General features: G+C 29.8%; 1 protein-coding gene across 1 annotated transcript in view; it reads right to left on the bottom strand.

Moving 5' to 3' along the window:
• The window catches only part of LOC132741516 (deleted in malignant brain tumors 1 protein-like), a gene marked incomplete at its 3' end in the record, with an annotated part of 28,709 nt that extends 14,214 nt beyond the window's left edge, over positions 1-14,495 (bottom strand). The window contains exons 1-4 of the mRNA XM_060729707.1: positions 14,443-14,495; positions 2,020-2,117; positions 1,192-1,351; positions 505-665 (exon numbers count right to left, since the gene is read on the bottom strand). Of these exons, the coding sequence (XP_060585690.1) occupies positions 505-665; positions 1,192-1,351; positions 2,020-2,117; positions 14,443-14,495 (472 nt within the window). The remainder of the gene's footprint in view (positions 1-504; positions 666-1,191; positions 1,352-2,019; positions 2,118-14,442) is intronic.
• Positions 14,496-16,178: the final 1,683 nt, after the last annotated feature.

Raw genomic sequence — 16,178 nt, 5'->3', positions numbered from 1 at the left:
TGTTATCCTCGAGCTGCTAGATATTCATGTTTGTTCCGGCAGCCGGTGAAAGATATTCCCTTTTTCTTTTATTAATGCACAATTTTATGTATACAATTACAATGTTGTACATACAATTAAAATGTTATACATACCAATAAAATGTTATACAAAGCATTAATGTGTAGACAATAACTGTGTCATTCAAACATTGTACATTGTATGGTATATTTTTTCCTTTTCCAGGTACGACAGGTATTTAACAGAAACTTTCCGGTTAAATAAAAGGCACGAATGTGTCATAAAAAAGTACAAGTCATGTTTCACTTCATGAATTTGTTTTATTGACCAGGCTGTATGAATGGTAAACACCCAAATTATTAAAAGAGTAGTTGAAAGTGAGAAAGGAATATTCTTAACTACAAAGAAACAGACCTAGTTAAATACTTACAAACTTATTCTGACTGTAATATTTGGTTAAATTTTTCATCTTTACCATATACATGTATATCATAATAAACTCACCTGTGCAAAAAATGCTGATATCCCTATCATGTGTACATTCGACATTAGGAACGAATTCACAATCTTTTATATGTGATTCTATTCCGTTACACTTAAACTCTTGAGCAAATATAGGTCCAATCCCAGGTCCATAAAAAGCACTCGATTCAAATGTTGTTGCTCTGGAAGTATTATAGACAAATAACATTCGTTGGAATATATAGAATCCTACACTAGTTAACTTTTTATTACAAGCTAAATAAATGATAAATAAACGAACCTCTGGCGATCGTTATGTATAATAGAATTTTATTTTTTATGACTACAAATTGGGGATTCCTTATTCTTTGTATGCTTATGAGTGAATAACTGATGTATCCGTGAAAATGTTATTTGATTATTCATCAGTTAAAATTTTAGAAATATAATTTCCTCTTTTAAATGAAAAGACTACATTTTAAAGAGTGTCCCCTTGTGGTACCTCAATTTTATGTTTAGAGCAAACCAAATCATTTTTTTATTGAATTTAACACTCCTCAAATAAGTTTCTATCTGAAAAAACAATAGACCATCACAAGATGGCATACATGTGAGAAAAGGGAAGCCCTCTTCGAGAACAATGAAACTAAAATTATGTCAGCACCATGATAAAACAAAAAAATACTTCGTTACTTTTGGAAATGCCTTAAGAAATTGAATCTGACATACTTGAGACCGATCATTCGACACATGACATTTGCATCATTAAAATCAAACGAGTCATCACAAACAGTTCCCCATACACCATTGATGTTAATTTCTACTCTCCCACTATATGGCTGCGTACCATTGACTAGTCGTATACCATTTACATTTAATTTCTCACCGCCTGTATAATACAAGGAATACAACTATAATAAAACTTTAGTCGCGTAACAAAGTATTATAATTTTAAAACCTTTTTAATAGTTAATAATGTATCATTACATCTAAATACCAACCTATCTAAATTTGTATAGAGTTATATTATAATATAACAAAAAGAATATACCAAGGTTTGGCAGTTTATTTTAAATAATATTTCTCAATAAAAAAGTCTAAATTTAAATTGTTTGATAGACTTGTGAATATATCAAAATGATAATAGTAAGACAACAGTTATAAATTATTTTGAATAATGCATTCATATCACAGCAATTACCTGAAGTAGCTATGATTTACCTGCAATGTCGCTAGTTAAAGCGTGTAACAGCACAATCAAAAACTGCAATTTCATTGTTAAGATGTCTCTTTATCATCCGATGTTCATGTCTGAAATTACATGACACGTGTTAATTTATAACCGTATTATGTAGTTAAGTACAAACTACATAGACTGTGATATAATATTGTTTTAAATTTACATGACCACTTTTAGTGATAAAGGAGACAATAAGACAACAAAATATGAAATACTTTCTTTAAACCGAATCGGATGTTTATGCTAAAAGGATTGATAAACAATTGTAGCAGGAGAGGGCTTCTTCCGAGGCGACAGGCTGCAAAACTTTCACAAACTGGCTTCGCAAGTTCCTCTCACTTTTTCTACTACAAGTACTGATTTATATAGAGCCTGAAGCTTGGACTCACTTCGTCTCTTTAATTCTGAACCATTACTTAAAGAAATAACAAAAACATCAAGTTTCCAGTTCTATTTTTTTATACAGATTGATGTGTGATAACGTTCTTTATTCAAATGTACAAACTTCAATTATATAACACAAACAATAAATTCTTACTTTACAATTATTACCATATTTAATTCAAAGAACTTTCAAAGCAGAATAATTGAAGAGAGAAATAATGTACTTTTACTTTTAATAAAAGAGTACCTTATAATTAACTTTTACTTTTTATAAAAAAATACCTAATAAATTTAGAAAGGAAAAGGGGCGGTAGCGTGGCTTTGTAACCTTTGCTTCCAATGATGCCAATGAAATCTAACCTTATATACCAAAGTTATCATTATTTCAAAACAACCAATATCTCAACATTTTAAACATTTAATTTCATAAATATAAATTAAGAATAATTATCAAAAGCAAAATTATTAAAGTCTTACACCTAAAATATTTTCTATATTGACAAATTCAATCACTAACAGTATACTTGGTATGCTGTGTGTAAATGTTATTCAAAATGTAACAAATTATAATTTCATGTACTACTAAAAAGGGAAATAACAAATTTATAACCTAAGTGTCAAAAATCAGAACATTTATTTATATACAAAGAAAGGGAAACAACCTGCCCTACACACAATTAAATGATAAAGTTTCAGCTGCGGTCTTTATCAAATAGTTATATATATTTTTTTACATATATATTTTTTTCCTCATTTTACCAGATTGACGAAATATGAAATTTGTTAGAGACAGTTCTGTTTTTTTTAGCCACAACAATGTATATTGTGTTACTTATATAAACAAGTTTACTATCTTTGAAAATATACAGATTGAATTATTAAATAAGATATTAAAAAGTATTACATTGTTTCCGTTAGAAATATTCATAAACTTTTATACAAAAAATCAAAACCTTTGTAACCGTTTTGAATAGATCAGACAAATATGTTATTTACTTGTCTCACTTAAAAAAAGATAACTATGCGTTTGCTTATGTATTACTTGTGACAATGACTATCTGAACTTTATAAAAAAAAACGTAAAGAAAAAAAAGAAAAAACGAGAAGAGTATTCATGTTGACTTCCTACAGGTAAAACATTCTTTAGGAATGATTTTGTCGTTGCTTACACGTAGTTTTATCATTCAATCAGGCAAATAACATAAACCGATTAAAGATTGATTATTTTGCATTATACCAATGTGGAAATAAACAAAGAATTTTGATTATGTACAGCTATCATATATAACATACAACAATCAATATTTTTATCATCTTATCTTTCGATGAATAACCGATACTGAGTCTCACTAGGATAACAATGAGCAGTACAATGTTTTCTTAGAACAGATATTTTTCTTAATTGAAATACGTTAAGTCTGATTGGTTTGAAAAGGTACATTTTCTTTGGTGCAATTGCTTAAACTTACAAAATCTTTACATGTCATTCTTCATACCAGTATCTGCTATTTCAACAATTGATATTTCTTGATTAATAAATCCAACAAAACACCATTTAATTTAATAAACTATGCAAAAATCGTGTAGAACATCGGCATCTATTACCATCTATTTATCTAGGCAAAAATTTCCCAATGTTTAAATCAAGTGACTTAATATACCAAACATGATACTACAAAACTCACTGCATCAAACGTTTTGAAAGTTGTTTTAATTGCATCAATCAACTGAAAATTTTATTTGTTTACAAGCTTATGTAGTTTTCAAATATGATAAATGGACAGGAGCCTAACATATTTGTGTATATATCCAGCAGACTGTTTGTGATGAATTCAACGTCTTAAAATCATTTACAAAGTTAGAGAGCAATTTTTTCAAAATGTTCAGGTTACTGAAAATAAAATTAACAACACAAAAATTTCGCCATTTACAAATCATAACTACACCTAATTAAAACTATCCGTATATAACAAATTGTTTGTCTTACTTTTGTCTTTCCTATATGACGCAAATTGACGCGGATCAATATAAGAATAGCACTTTCGTCTTACGAAAATAAAAAATGATGAGACGGAATGTGCGTGATCAAGGTTAATACTCGTACGAGACCACATCTCTATTCAATAAAAATATGAACTGGTCAACTAACTTTGGTACAATAAAAAGGATGGGACTTCTTTTGCGAAAATTGCCATTACTCCGTAAATCACGGAGTAGACGTATGGGTGAATAATACTGCAATATCAGTCATTAAACGCAAATCCGTGTCTAGCACATGTATAACTTGATTTTTGTTTTTCAGATTTTCTTAAAGGATTAATACATTTGTCGCAAATTTGATTTTCTTGAAACATTTTGGCTGGAGATATGTAGCTTTAAGCACATTATTAAACTAGTACATGTTAAAAACATATGTTTGTACTATTCAAACACGAAAATCAACGCACTTGCTAACCTAAATAATTCGTAATGTGTCTGTAGTTATAAAACCATTTGATGAACTAAATGAATGACTTCGCACTAAAATAGAACTTTCTCAAACTTAAATACTGATACAACTGCTTATTAGCGAAACATTTACAATTAGAGAAAGGTGCACATTTTTTTCAATATATATTTTAGACTCAAACAGTGAAAATACTCAAATGTGATTTAAAAAAGAAATGTATTTGGCATTTGTGTTCTTTTAATTGAAACAGTCATTATCAAAAAATGTAGCGAAATGTTATAATTTAAATTATTCTGAAGATATACGGTATCAAAGTAGAAGGTAGCACGCAATTTGTTTCTTTTTTCCAAAACAAGGAATGAAGATATGAGATAACACCTTTGGTTTGATAAATTGATTTAAAGTTAAAGCATGTTTAGATAAACATAAATGGTGGGTGGTTTCTTTACAATAAGACGACTATGAGATGTCAAAATTTATCTCTTATTGAACCGTGTTTAAGATTTTTTATGTAAAAAAAATGTACACTGTTGTACTTTTTCTTGCCAGACAAGACTTCATAAAGCGCATTTAATCATCAATTTGTAGAAAAAAATCTGAAAAAGAATCCCAACATAACTGATGATTTAAACATCTTTTTTTTCCCCAAAAAATCAATGTCTAAAATTGTAATCAAAAGAAGCAAATATACGGTGGCATTAAAATATATGTTTTGTTTAGTTTTTGATACTAATTTTTTATTTTTTATTTTTTATTTTTGCTTTTCGTACATATTTTACATATTTTTTTTAGTTTTGCATACATATTTTATTTTAGTTTTGATAACACATTTTTTTTTAGTTTTGCATACATATTTTATTTAAGTTTTGATAACACAAAGAAAAAATAAGTATTCAAAACTAAAATAAAATATGTATGCAAAACTAAAAAAATAAGTATGCAAAACAAACATAAAACAAAAAATGTACAAAAAACAAACAAAAAATAAAATAAAATAAAAATAAGTATCAAAACAAAAAGAAAAAAAAAGAAAACAAAAATGCAAATGTCATTTTTATGCCACCGTACAATTATATTGATTGAAACAATAATTTCGCAAACGAACAATGTTTCAGACAATTAAAAAAAAATCCGATACAAATGTAAAAATATTTACCAGTTTAATTTCATCCTTCCATAATAGCGACCTGCGTCCTATGTGGGTAGCGCGGTATTATTATGATACAGATTTAACCCGGAAGAGAAAATAATCGACATAAATGTTCATGTCATGCTACATTAAACGGAAACGATTTAAGTTTGTAGTTTAAGATTTAAGGGCGGGTATGACCTGTCACAATCAACTCTATATTTAAGTTGTTTTATTGTTTTCAAACATACCTTCAGTTCATTAACAAATAACCCTTTTAACCCTTTAAATATAGAAAATATTTACCTTTATCGTATTATAGAGAGAATAAAAGTTACTTAAACTTATAATGGACACTAATTACTATTTACTTACTATGAACACTACGGAATAATAACTTACAATGAATCTTACTATGTAAGCTTATTATTTGTTTGTTTGTTTGTTTGTTTGTTTGTTTGTTTTATTGGGTTTAACGTCACACCAACAAAGTATAGGTCGTATGGCGACGTCCAGCTTTACTGATGGAGGAAGACCTCAGTTGCCCTTCCGTGCATTATTTCAGACAAGAACGGGAAACTTAAGATAGAATCTGATTACTATAATCTCAAATATGAATATAAACATAAATTTATTTAAAAGTAAATAAAACATATAAAACAACAACAACACTAAATTATGTGTTTTTTTATCATTACGCAATGCATTTTCCATGTTTTATTTCATCTATTAAACTGGATTTTTAGAGATTCTTTATCTAACAAAATTGAGATAAACTTTCTAGTACATGGTAACTATTAGTTAATTGCAGAACATTTATATGTGTAATTCACTTTAGGTATTTGACTTTTGAATATATCTTGAATATAAAGCTAGAATAATGCTTAAAGTGTTTTGAGGGTCGTTTACGCTTTTGTCACTGACCACAAGTCTTCAACCTAAAACACAGACAAAAGTTCTGATTCTTGGTTGGATCGAGTCTACAATTTTCACTTATTTACTTGTATTGCCAGTGATTCCGGAGAATCTCCTTTGTCCATTTTTTTTCCATATGATAAAACATCTATTAACCCTTTACTTCATATATACGCGAAACAACGCACTTTCGACCCCTCCCCTCTTTTAGGCCTCAAATAGTGAAAAAATGTCCTATTTGAGCCCCAAATACATGTTTTCGTTGAGAAATGTTGCTAAAAATGTGAGCACTTTTTCGGCGCCGCCCCCATCCAAAAGTTACATCAGGGGGTTGCCAGAAGGGGGATGTGCCCCACTTCTGTTTGGGGGGTTTGAAGGGGGCGGTAGTCCCCCTCATCGCCAAGAAAATTTTGGACTTGTTAGAGGCTAAAAATGACCCCAAATCGATCATAAGGTTATGTGTAACCAACGCTGAAAAGCCTTTGACTCTATCTCAATCCCTTGAAAAGTTGCAGCACTTTGAAATAAATTTTGATGGAAAAAATCGAGGCAAAATAGTGATTTTTTGTCAATTTTGAGACGTCCCCATGTTGCCAGGGTAACAGGAAATTTAAGACTGAGCATGTCTTTACAAAGGCAAAGGCCCAGTCAACATTTGTGCCAAGTTTGATTAGTATTGAAGCATTTTTCATAGTTTCATAGCAGTTTGAACTTGTAACAGATGGTTTTTCAATGAAAACGGCCATTTTTCGCAAAAAGCTCATGAGGGAAAGGGTTAAAGCAAAGTTTGGGTACAACTCAGATTTTTTTTAATTTTTGAAAATCAATAATTGTTTACATATTGTGGTATGAATAATATTGTTTTCTAGCTCTGTATCTGTTAACAAATTTTCAAATAAATAGATAAATAAATAATAGATAAAAAAGAAATAAATCAATAAATGTACTTGTAAATAAATATATTAATAAACAAATTAATAATAAATTAATAAATATAAATAAATACATGAAAAAAATTTATTGCTTTGATGCACGTTCCATTGTTCGGGCATTTCTTAAAGTTCCAAGTTACAGAAATTGTATCAAACAGACACAAAAAACATTCTTGCTAATCTAAATAATTTGTTATTTGTTTGATAATAATGAAATCTGGTGTATTTCATGAATAGCTTCCTATTGATATAGCGAACATTTTTTTCAAATACTGATACAATAACTTATGGCTGAAATCTGAAGAAAATTGAAAAGAAAGTGAACATACAGAATTTACATTATCTTTTACACTCAAACATCAATAACTCAACTTCTAAAATATTACTCAAAAGACACATTAATTCTGATTGAAACAATAATTTCACAAATTATAGAATATTAAATGTATACATGTAAAGTTATTAACCAGATTTTATTACATTCCTATAAAACTTTATTTCATAATAAGTGACCTGCGGGCTATGTCGATATCTCGGGATTACTAGGGTACAAATTAACCGGAAGAGAAAATAATCGACAAATATTGTCATATCATGTTAATTTTATTTTTAGTTTATTCACACTTAATGGGCTGAAACGATTCAATTTAAAATAAAAAAGTTAAAGGCAACTAGGATCTATTACGATCAATGTTATGTTGTTGTTTAATTTTTCAAATATACCTTTATCATGTGTATTCAGTAAAGTAACAAATTTAATTCACTCCAATTGTGCCAATTATTTATAAACTTGATGTGTTATTTGTTGTCAAGTAGAAATGTAATGATTTGCTTGGTTTAATGGTTGTCTACAAGGAATGTCTACAAAAACACATGAATAAACATAATCAATGTGTTTCAGAATTTGAAATATGACATAAAATGATCAAGAAAGGGCAATGTTGATAAAATGCATCGCCCCAACACCAACTCAGGGCACTCTGCAAGGGCTCAGTAAAGAAACGGAACAATATAAATGGATGAAGTGGCCAAATGTAAATTTAAAGACATGTTCTAAGCTGAAAAAAGGCAAAGCTATGCCAAAAAGAAAACAAGCAGTACTAAGCAATGAAAATAAAAAGCAAGCTCATATGTCTAGTCCTACGCGTAAACCACTCGGACGCGCTATAACAGTATTGACATAATATTGAAAATATTGAAACAATGTACTAAAATTTACCTCCTTTCAAATGTTATCGAAAATGTTTAATAATGAATGTAAGAATATTTACCAGTTTCAGTTGCATCCGAAAACGTTCTACCAAACTGAACAAACTGTGAGACACCTTTCTACTGATTCGCAAACAGATTTACCCGGAAGAGATTATAGTCGACATGGTCTCGTATGTCACGTGACGTCTGCAATGAGCCGAAACAAACAGTTGTACACAGTTGTAGTTTGAAAGATTAGTGTGTGTAAGTGTATGATGTATCACTGATTAGGCAGTACAGCTTTCATCTATTAAGTACTTTGTTTTAGAAATTACTTAAATAAATAAATTCAAATAGGTGTATAAAATCTGATATATTGATATGTGTATAAAGAAAAGTGTGTTTTTATCATTTTGTTATTTGTTTCATTTACTTATTTTGTTTTAAGTGGGAAGCTATAAAACCAAATTTTTTTTGAAGTTTTCATTCTGTAGAACAAATGATTTTATAAAAGGTTCATAGAGGTTTCTTACACAGTGAATATATGACATTATATGGAGTGTATTTTATCAATTAATAAGATTCGTTAGTGTGTGAAGACATGTGGAGGACTGATTTGCAAACAGATTTACCCGGAAGAGAATATAATATGATTCCTGACTTGTCAGCAAATGTTATTACCATAGCCTTCTCCCCATATATGCAAATGGTGACGAAGAATGCACCACAATGTTCCGTAACTACAGTCGGTCGCCTCAATAATTTCTTCTATGGTTTGCCGCCTATCTGTGTCAAGACACGTTTTGATGTCGCCAATCATGCGCGCGTTGATTATTGTATTTTGTCCACAACTTGTATCGGCCCTTTCGATTTCCCGTCCATAACTAAATCTCTTATGCCACTTTAACACTTATGATCGTGAAATTTTGATTTCTCAGATTGCCTAATGATTTTTAATGCTTTTTAGGTGATATTCCAAAATTACAAATCGCGCAATTTTCTTATTTCTGGTGTCTGTCATTTTCCCGTTGTAAACAATATTGGCGTCTGGCGTTTTAAGGGATATCAACAAAATTAACAGAAATGACAATTTGAATAAAATAATACTTTAAGGACGTCATGGAAGAAACATGTGATGTTTAGCGGATTTTCTACGTAAATTATCAAAAAATCTAACGATGACTAAATGCGCCGTGACGTGTATGTGCTTATTAAAAAGCATTATTATATGATCTAAATATAGCCGCAATCTCATTGGTCCAAACAGTAGTCAACAGAACTTTATAGTTTTGGAAACTCTTGTGCTCAAATTTCTGTGATATACATACATGACCTTTTAATAAGGTCTTTACTTACCAGCACTTTGAAAGAAACAAAACAAAAAAACGAGTTTCGCAATAATTTTATTTATCGTTTTTATTGCAAAACCGGTTGTGATCAAATTGCAATAAAATCATGTCAACGCAACGAGTTTTGTAATAAAATTATTGCGAAACTCTTTTTTTTCTTTCTTCAAAGTACTGGTAAGTAAAGACCTTATTAAAATGTCATGTATGTATATCGCAGAGATTTGAGCACACGAGTGTCCAAAACTACAGTTGTTGTTGTAAATGTACATGTCCTAATGTTTCATGATGATCATTCTTTCATCATATATATTAAAAGAAAAAAGACTAATAATATTGAGAATGTAAATTAATGTTTGATCATATGCAAATATATTCATTATTTCCGAATATAATCCCTGCCTGTCAATCCTAATATACATAGATACATTTTATAATGTCTTTTGTATAATCACAATAAAATCTGATAAAAAATATTTTATTGCAAAACCGGTTGTGATCAAATTGCTATAAAATCATAGTCTCGCAACGAGTTTTGCAATAAAATTATTGCGAAAGTAGTATTTATTTATTTCTTCAAAGTACTGGTAAGTTAAGACTTTATTTAAATGTCATGTAAACTATGTATATCACTGAGATTTGAGCACACGAGTGTCCAAAACTACAGTTGTTATTGTTAATGTACATGTCCTAATATTTCATGATGATCATTCTTTCATCATATATATTAAAAGAAAAAAAAAATATAATGAAATTTAGAATGTAAATTATTGTTTGATTTTTTTCATCATATATATATTAAAGATATACTATGCTTATCTTTGATTAAAATATTTTAATCAAAGAAATTTGTTAAAACCTATGAAATCTTTACTGAATTTGTCTAATTTGAATAAAAATGAATTAACAATGTATTGGAAGCCACGTTCCCCATTACAGGACAAGTAAAGTTGGTATTTTCTTAAAAAAAACTTCCAGTTTTTTAACGACACTATATATTCATATTGTAACCACCTATACTGTGTAAAGTTTTAAACATGACATATGTACTTAGTTTGAAGTCAAAACATGTTTATTTTATATTTACAAAGAGACTGTGTAGCAATTACCAATTATTCCTGATATCAAATTTGAGCATAGTATATGTTTAAAAATAAAAAAAAACTAATGAAATTTAAAATGTAAATTATTGTTTGAGCATATGCATATTATATATTCATTATTCCCGAATATAATCCCTGCATGTCAATCCTAATATACATAGATAAATTTTATAATGTATTTTGTATAATCTCAATAAAATCCGATAGAATGCAAAACTTGTTTTTATGCAAAACCGGTTGTGATCAAATTGCAATAAAATCATATCAACGCAACGAGTTTTGCAATAAAATTATTGCGAAAGTCGTATTTATTTATTTCTTCAAAGTACTGGTAAGTTAAGATCTTATTAAAACGTCATGTATGTATATCACTGAGATTTGAGCACACGAGTGTCAAAAACTACAGTTGTTATTGTTAATGTACATGTCCTAATATTTCATGATGATCATTCTTTCATCATATATGATATTAAAAGAAAAAAAAAATCTAATGAAATTTAGAATGTAAATTATTGTTTGATTCTTTCATCATATATACATGTATATTACAAATGAAAAAAGTAATGAAATTGAGAATATAAATTATTGTTTGAGCATATGCATATTATATATTCATTATTCCCGAATATAATCCCTGCATGTCAATCCTAATTTACATAGATAAATTCTATAATGTCTTTCGTATAATATTTACAAAATCCGATAGAAAAACTATTTTATTGCAAAACTCGTTTTTATTGCAAAACCGGTTGTGATCAAATGGCAATAAAATCATGTCAACGCAACGAGTTTTGCAATAAAATTATTGCAAAACTCGTTTTTATTGCAAAACTGGTTGTAACACAGCGTTCGGGTAGTCGTTGCACGCCTAACATGTGCTTTTTTTTCCGCGCTTCAAGTTGAACATGTATTATAAAAGGTTGTACTTTTGTGGTTTATTTTTAATTCTTAGCCTATTCATATAATAAAACATTATTGACTATAGTGAGCCATTGAATATGATTTGATATTCACCGGCAGAATGTCATATTGACCTCAGCTATCGCCTCGGTCAATATGTCATCTGCCGGTGAATATCACATTATATTCAATGGCTCACAAGTCAATAATTGTATAATATATAATTATTATTTATTGGCCATGTTAACTGTTCCAGATAATATTCTACAAGGTATGTTGATATTGCATAACAATACACGTTGACTTTCAAAAGATATTTGAAATGCTCACGAATATTTGGATAACCCCTCGTATGTTATTATAAACATGTATGTAATAAATATAAATATATTTTATTATATTCGTCCAATAAACAGATTTAATGACGCAGCTAATACTTCCTAGTTTACATTTTTAACAGGTTTAAGAAATTTGAAATCAAAGTTATTTCCAATATCCTAGTTACAGTCTGATGCGTTTAATTACTTAACAATTTTACAACTTATGAAATAAGGTTTATCCAACTTTGTGAAGGATTTAAACGTACAATGTGTTCAAAAATTCTTATCAGAGACATTAATGCTGTACACTTTTTAATGAAGTTTTCTTCAAATTGCAGATGTCAGATCCTGTATATAGAAATGTATTTATTTATGGTGAATTATGTTCTACAATACGTGATGTCATTTCCGTTTTGATTGACTGAACTTTATAATATCCTGTGTTTCCGTATAAAAGGAGAACAGGAATCGTCCTACGACCCGGTTAACCGCTAATTTAATCGCATAATTTTATAATAAAAAACTAATCAATTTATCGGCCGTTTTTTTGAAGAAAGAAGAGTCACGTAAAAACAATCAGCAATGCTTTGAATTTAATTTTTTAAGATGTTCTTTATTCTAGTTTACTTGACACAACTCTATCCTTTCTTGTTAGTATTTCGCGTTTTATATCATTTTGAGTGTGGTATCTGGTGTTGAAAGGTTACAAAAATGCGAAAATCCAGTTTTAACTGTTGCTCAATCACCATTGTAACAGTTGATGTTTTGAAATATTAAGTCTATTTAGCTCAACTTCACAATGAAAAAATGGGTTTAATATCATTTTAACATGAGGGACGACTTCGGCAACATGGCCATTAATGAACTCTGAAGTCAAGTAGCCTTTTCTTTGTATCACCCCCCCCCCCCCCAAAAAAAAAAATGACGAGTCATTCCTATGATCGCAAATTTTCATATGATCTGAAAGAACCTGAACAAATGAAGAGTGGTTAAACGTAGAAATTCAGGTAAATTATTGAGGTATAAAAATGACCGTTACATACACTCAAAAATAATCAAGGAAATTATCATGTTTTATACTTGCTAAAATATGGCCTAAAATAAATTTGAAAACAGGCATATAATATGATATCATCATAATTATATTTCCGTTCCTGATTTATTGACAATTGACAAATGCCTTAAAGCAGTAGGAAAGAAGGTTACAGAAAAACTACCGTCGTACTTAATATTTCAAAATTCCTCCTCAAAAACATTATATAGTTTAAAGAAATAGAAATTACACTTCAAAATGTTCATATTTTAATATTCCAGCTCTGAAAACAAACAGGGATTATTCTAGTACCCGGTATCCGAGATCAGGACAGTATCGCGCCAAGTGATCCGGAACGCACGGAATCCGGGATCGTATCAAACATAGAGGGAAACCAATAAACTGCTTTGGTTTTGAACATATATGATTACCAATATATCGATTAAAACTTCAGCTTGAAACATCATTAGGGCCTATTCACTGATAAACGACCCGGGCGTACCGTACACCGGGATTTTTCCGAACCACAGTTGTGATACATGACCATGTTGAATGAATGATCTTCTCATATTTATATTGGCTACTGCGTTACTAACCTAGAACAATATGTAAAGAAGAAATGCAATACATTGATGCTTTTGTCAACATTCTTTCTTTAATTAAGATGTCAGTAATTATGGATTTATATAATTAACCTAACAAAATCATAATTAACCGTTTACTTGATTTTTTTTCTCTCCAATTTTAACAATCCGGAGGCGTGTCGCTTAAAGTAGTAAGTTGAATAGTACAAATAATTGAAAATATTTGTAAGTTTTTAGTTATTTTGTTTCTTCAGTATATGTTAACATTTCATGAAGTTTTTATTGTATTTATTTTTCTTTATTTTGGCATTACTAAAGTACTTCATTTGACTGGATTATTACTGACAAATTAGTAAAGACAATCCCTATACTACATTAGCGAAGTGTTTACTTTAATACTCGCGTTCAGAGGAATGACGCTTCATATATGTTTTGTAATGATAATCAGACTTACTTCACTACATAGGTCTCATCTGTAAGAGCCATCATGGTTATGTCGTCCTTCATGTTGTCTAAGAATAATTTACCGGCAAAGAATTCAACACAAAATCGGCAAACAGTCATTTTCTTAAATATGCTAAAATTTGACTCTAAAAGTAAATATATTTAAAAAAAGAATGCAGCAAATCGAATATAAGAATAGAATGTTACATAAGAAGGTGAAACATATCACATAGAGCATCAGATATATACAAATGAGTACACTATTTATCAAAAATGCTACTATAATGTTAGCAATATTTGAATGATTCCTGTCACTATAATTGTTGTAGACAGTGATAGATTAAATTCGTCATATTTCATAAACGTACACAAATGAACAATTATTATTGATCAACTTCTTTTTTTACTTTTGCTAAGCAGAAAATATAATGTTATATTTGCTTGGTTTATAAGTAGCTTACCGGGAAAAAGAAAGTGTGCATGTAGTTATGGTATATCAACTTAACTTAGGGAATGACACATAAGACCAACAAAGAAAGGAACGTTTACAAAACGCATCACCCACATCACCCAAAAGCACTCAACAGGGACATCGCCCAAGAACGGAAGAATATAAAGGGATATAGTAATCAAATGTAAATTTCAAGACATTTTCTAAGTAAGACGACAAAAGTGTACGTTTTGTTTGATTGAGCCTCTTCATTGATGGCAGTGTCTACTTCAATTGCAAACCACGGTCCATTCAACGTCATGCACCGACATAGACAAAATTTAACATTCACCTTTGAATACGTTGTTTAATTTAGAATTAGGATTCATAATGATTAAATTTTCAGCGCGACAACATCGTACCATTCAATACTAACATCTTCATGAAAACTAATTTGGGTTTATTTAATTGAAAATTGTTTTTTAATCGAGCTTAGATTTGTTGATTATTAATTACGAAAGCCTAATAGTGTCAAATGAAATAAAAAATAAAAATGCAAAGGCGTTATAACGCGAATAAAGGCATTATTACGCGAATCAAAAGGCGTAAGAACGCGAATAAAGGCATTATTACGCGAATCAAAAGGCGTAAGAACGCGAATAAAGGCGTAGCAACGCGAATCAAAAGGCGTAAGAACGCGAATAAAGGCGTAGCAACGCGAATCAAAAGGCGTAATAACGCGAATAAAGGCGTTATAACGCGAATCAAAAGGCGTAGTAACGCCTTTATTCGCGTTATAACGCGAATCAAAAGGCGTAGTAACGCGAATAAAGGCGTTATAACGCGAATAAAAAGGCGTAATAACGCGAATAAAGGCGTAATAACGCGATTCAAAAGGCGTAGTAACGCGAATAAAGTCGTAGTAACGCGAACCAAAAGGCGTAATAACGCAAATTAAAACACATTATAATGCCAATTTAATACCATATTTATACTAATCAAATTCGCGAAAAAGGAAGACCAATATTGATCTGAATTTATTGCTCAAGATATAAACTCGTATACAATAATACAATATACATTTACAATAACTTTCATTCTATTTGTCATAAACTAATAAAGACTCTTTAATATTTGCCAATATAAGATGACTTGGTGACTTATAGGTTATAAAGTATTACCTCCTTCAAATAACAATCCTCCTACGAAGTTTGAATATCGTGGGCCAAATGGAACTTAAGTTATGCTCCCGAAACCAAATTGCTTACGGACGGACGGACGGACAGACAGACAGACAGACAGACGGACGGTCGCAC

Source organism: Ruditapes philippinarum, unplaced genomic scaffold, assembly GCF_026571515.1.
Source record: "Ruditapes philippinarum isolate M1 unplaced genomic scaffold, ASM2657151v2 ctg5690_1_1_1_1, whole genome shotgun sequence".
Taxonomy (NCBI): Eukaryota; Metazoa; Mollusca; class Bivalvia; order Venerida; family Veneridae; genus Ruditapes; species Ruditapes philippinarum.
This window is presented reverse-complemented; position numbering and strand designations above follow the sequence as displayed.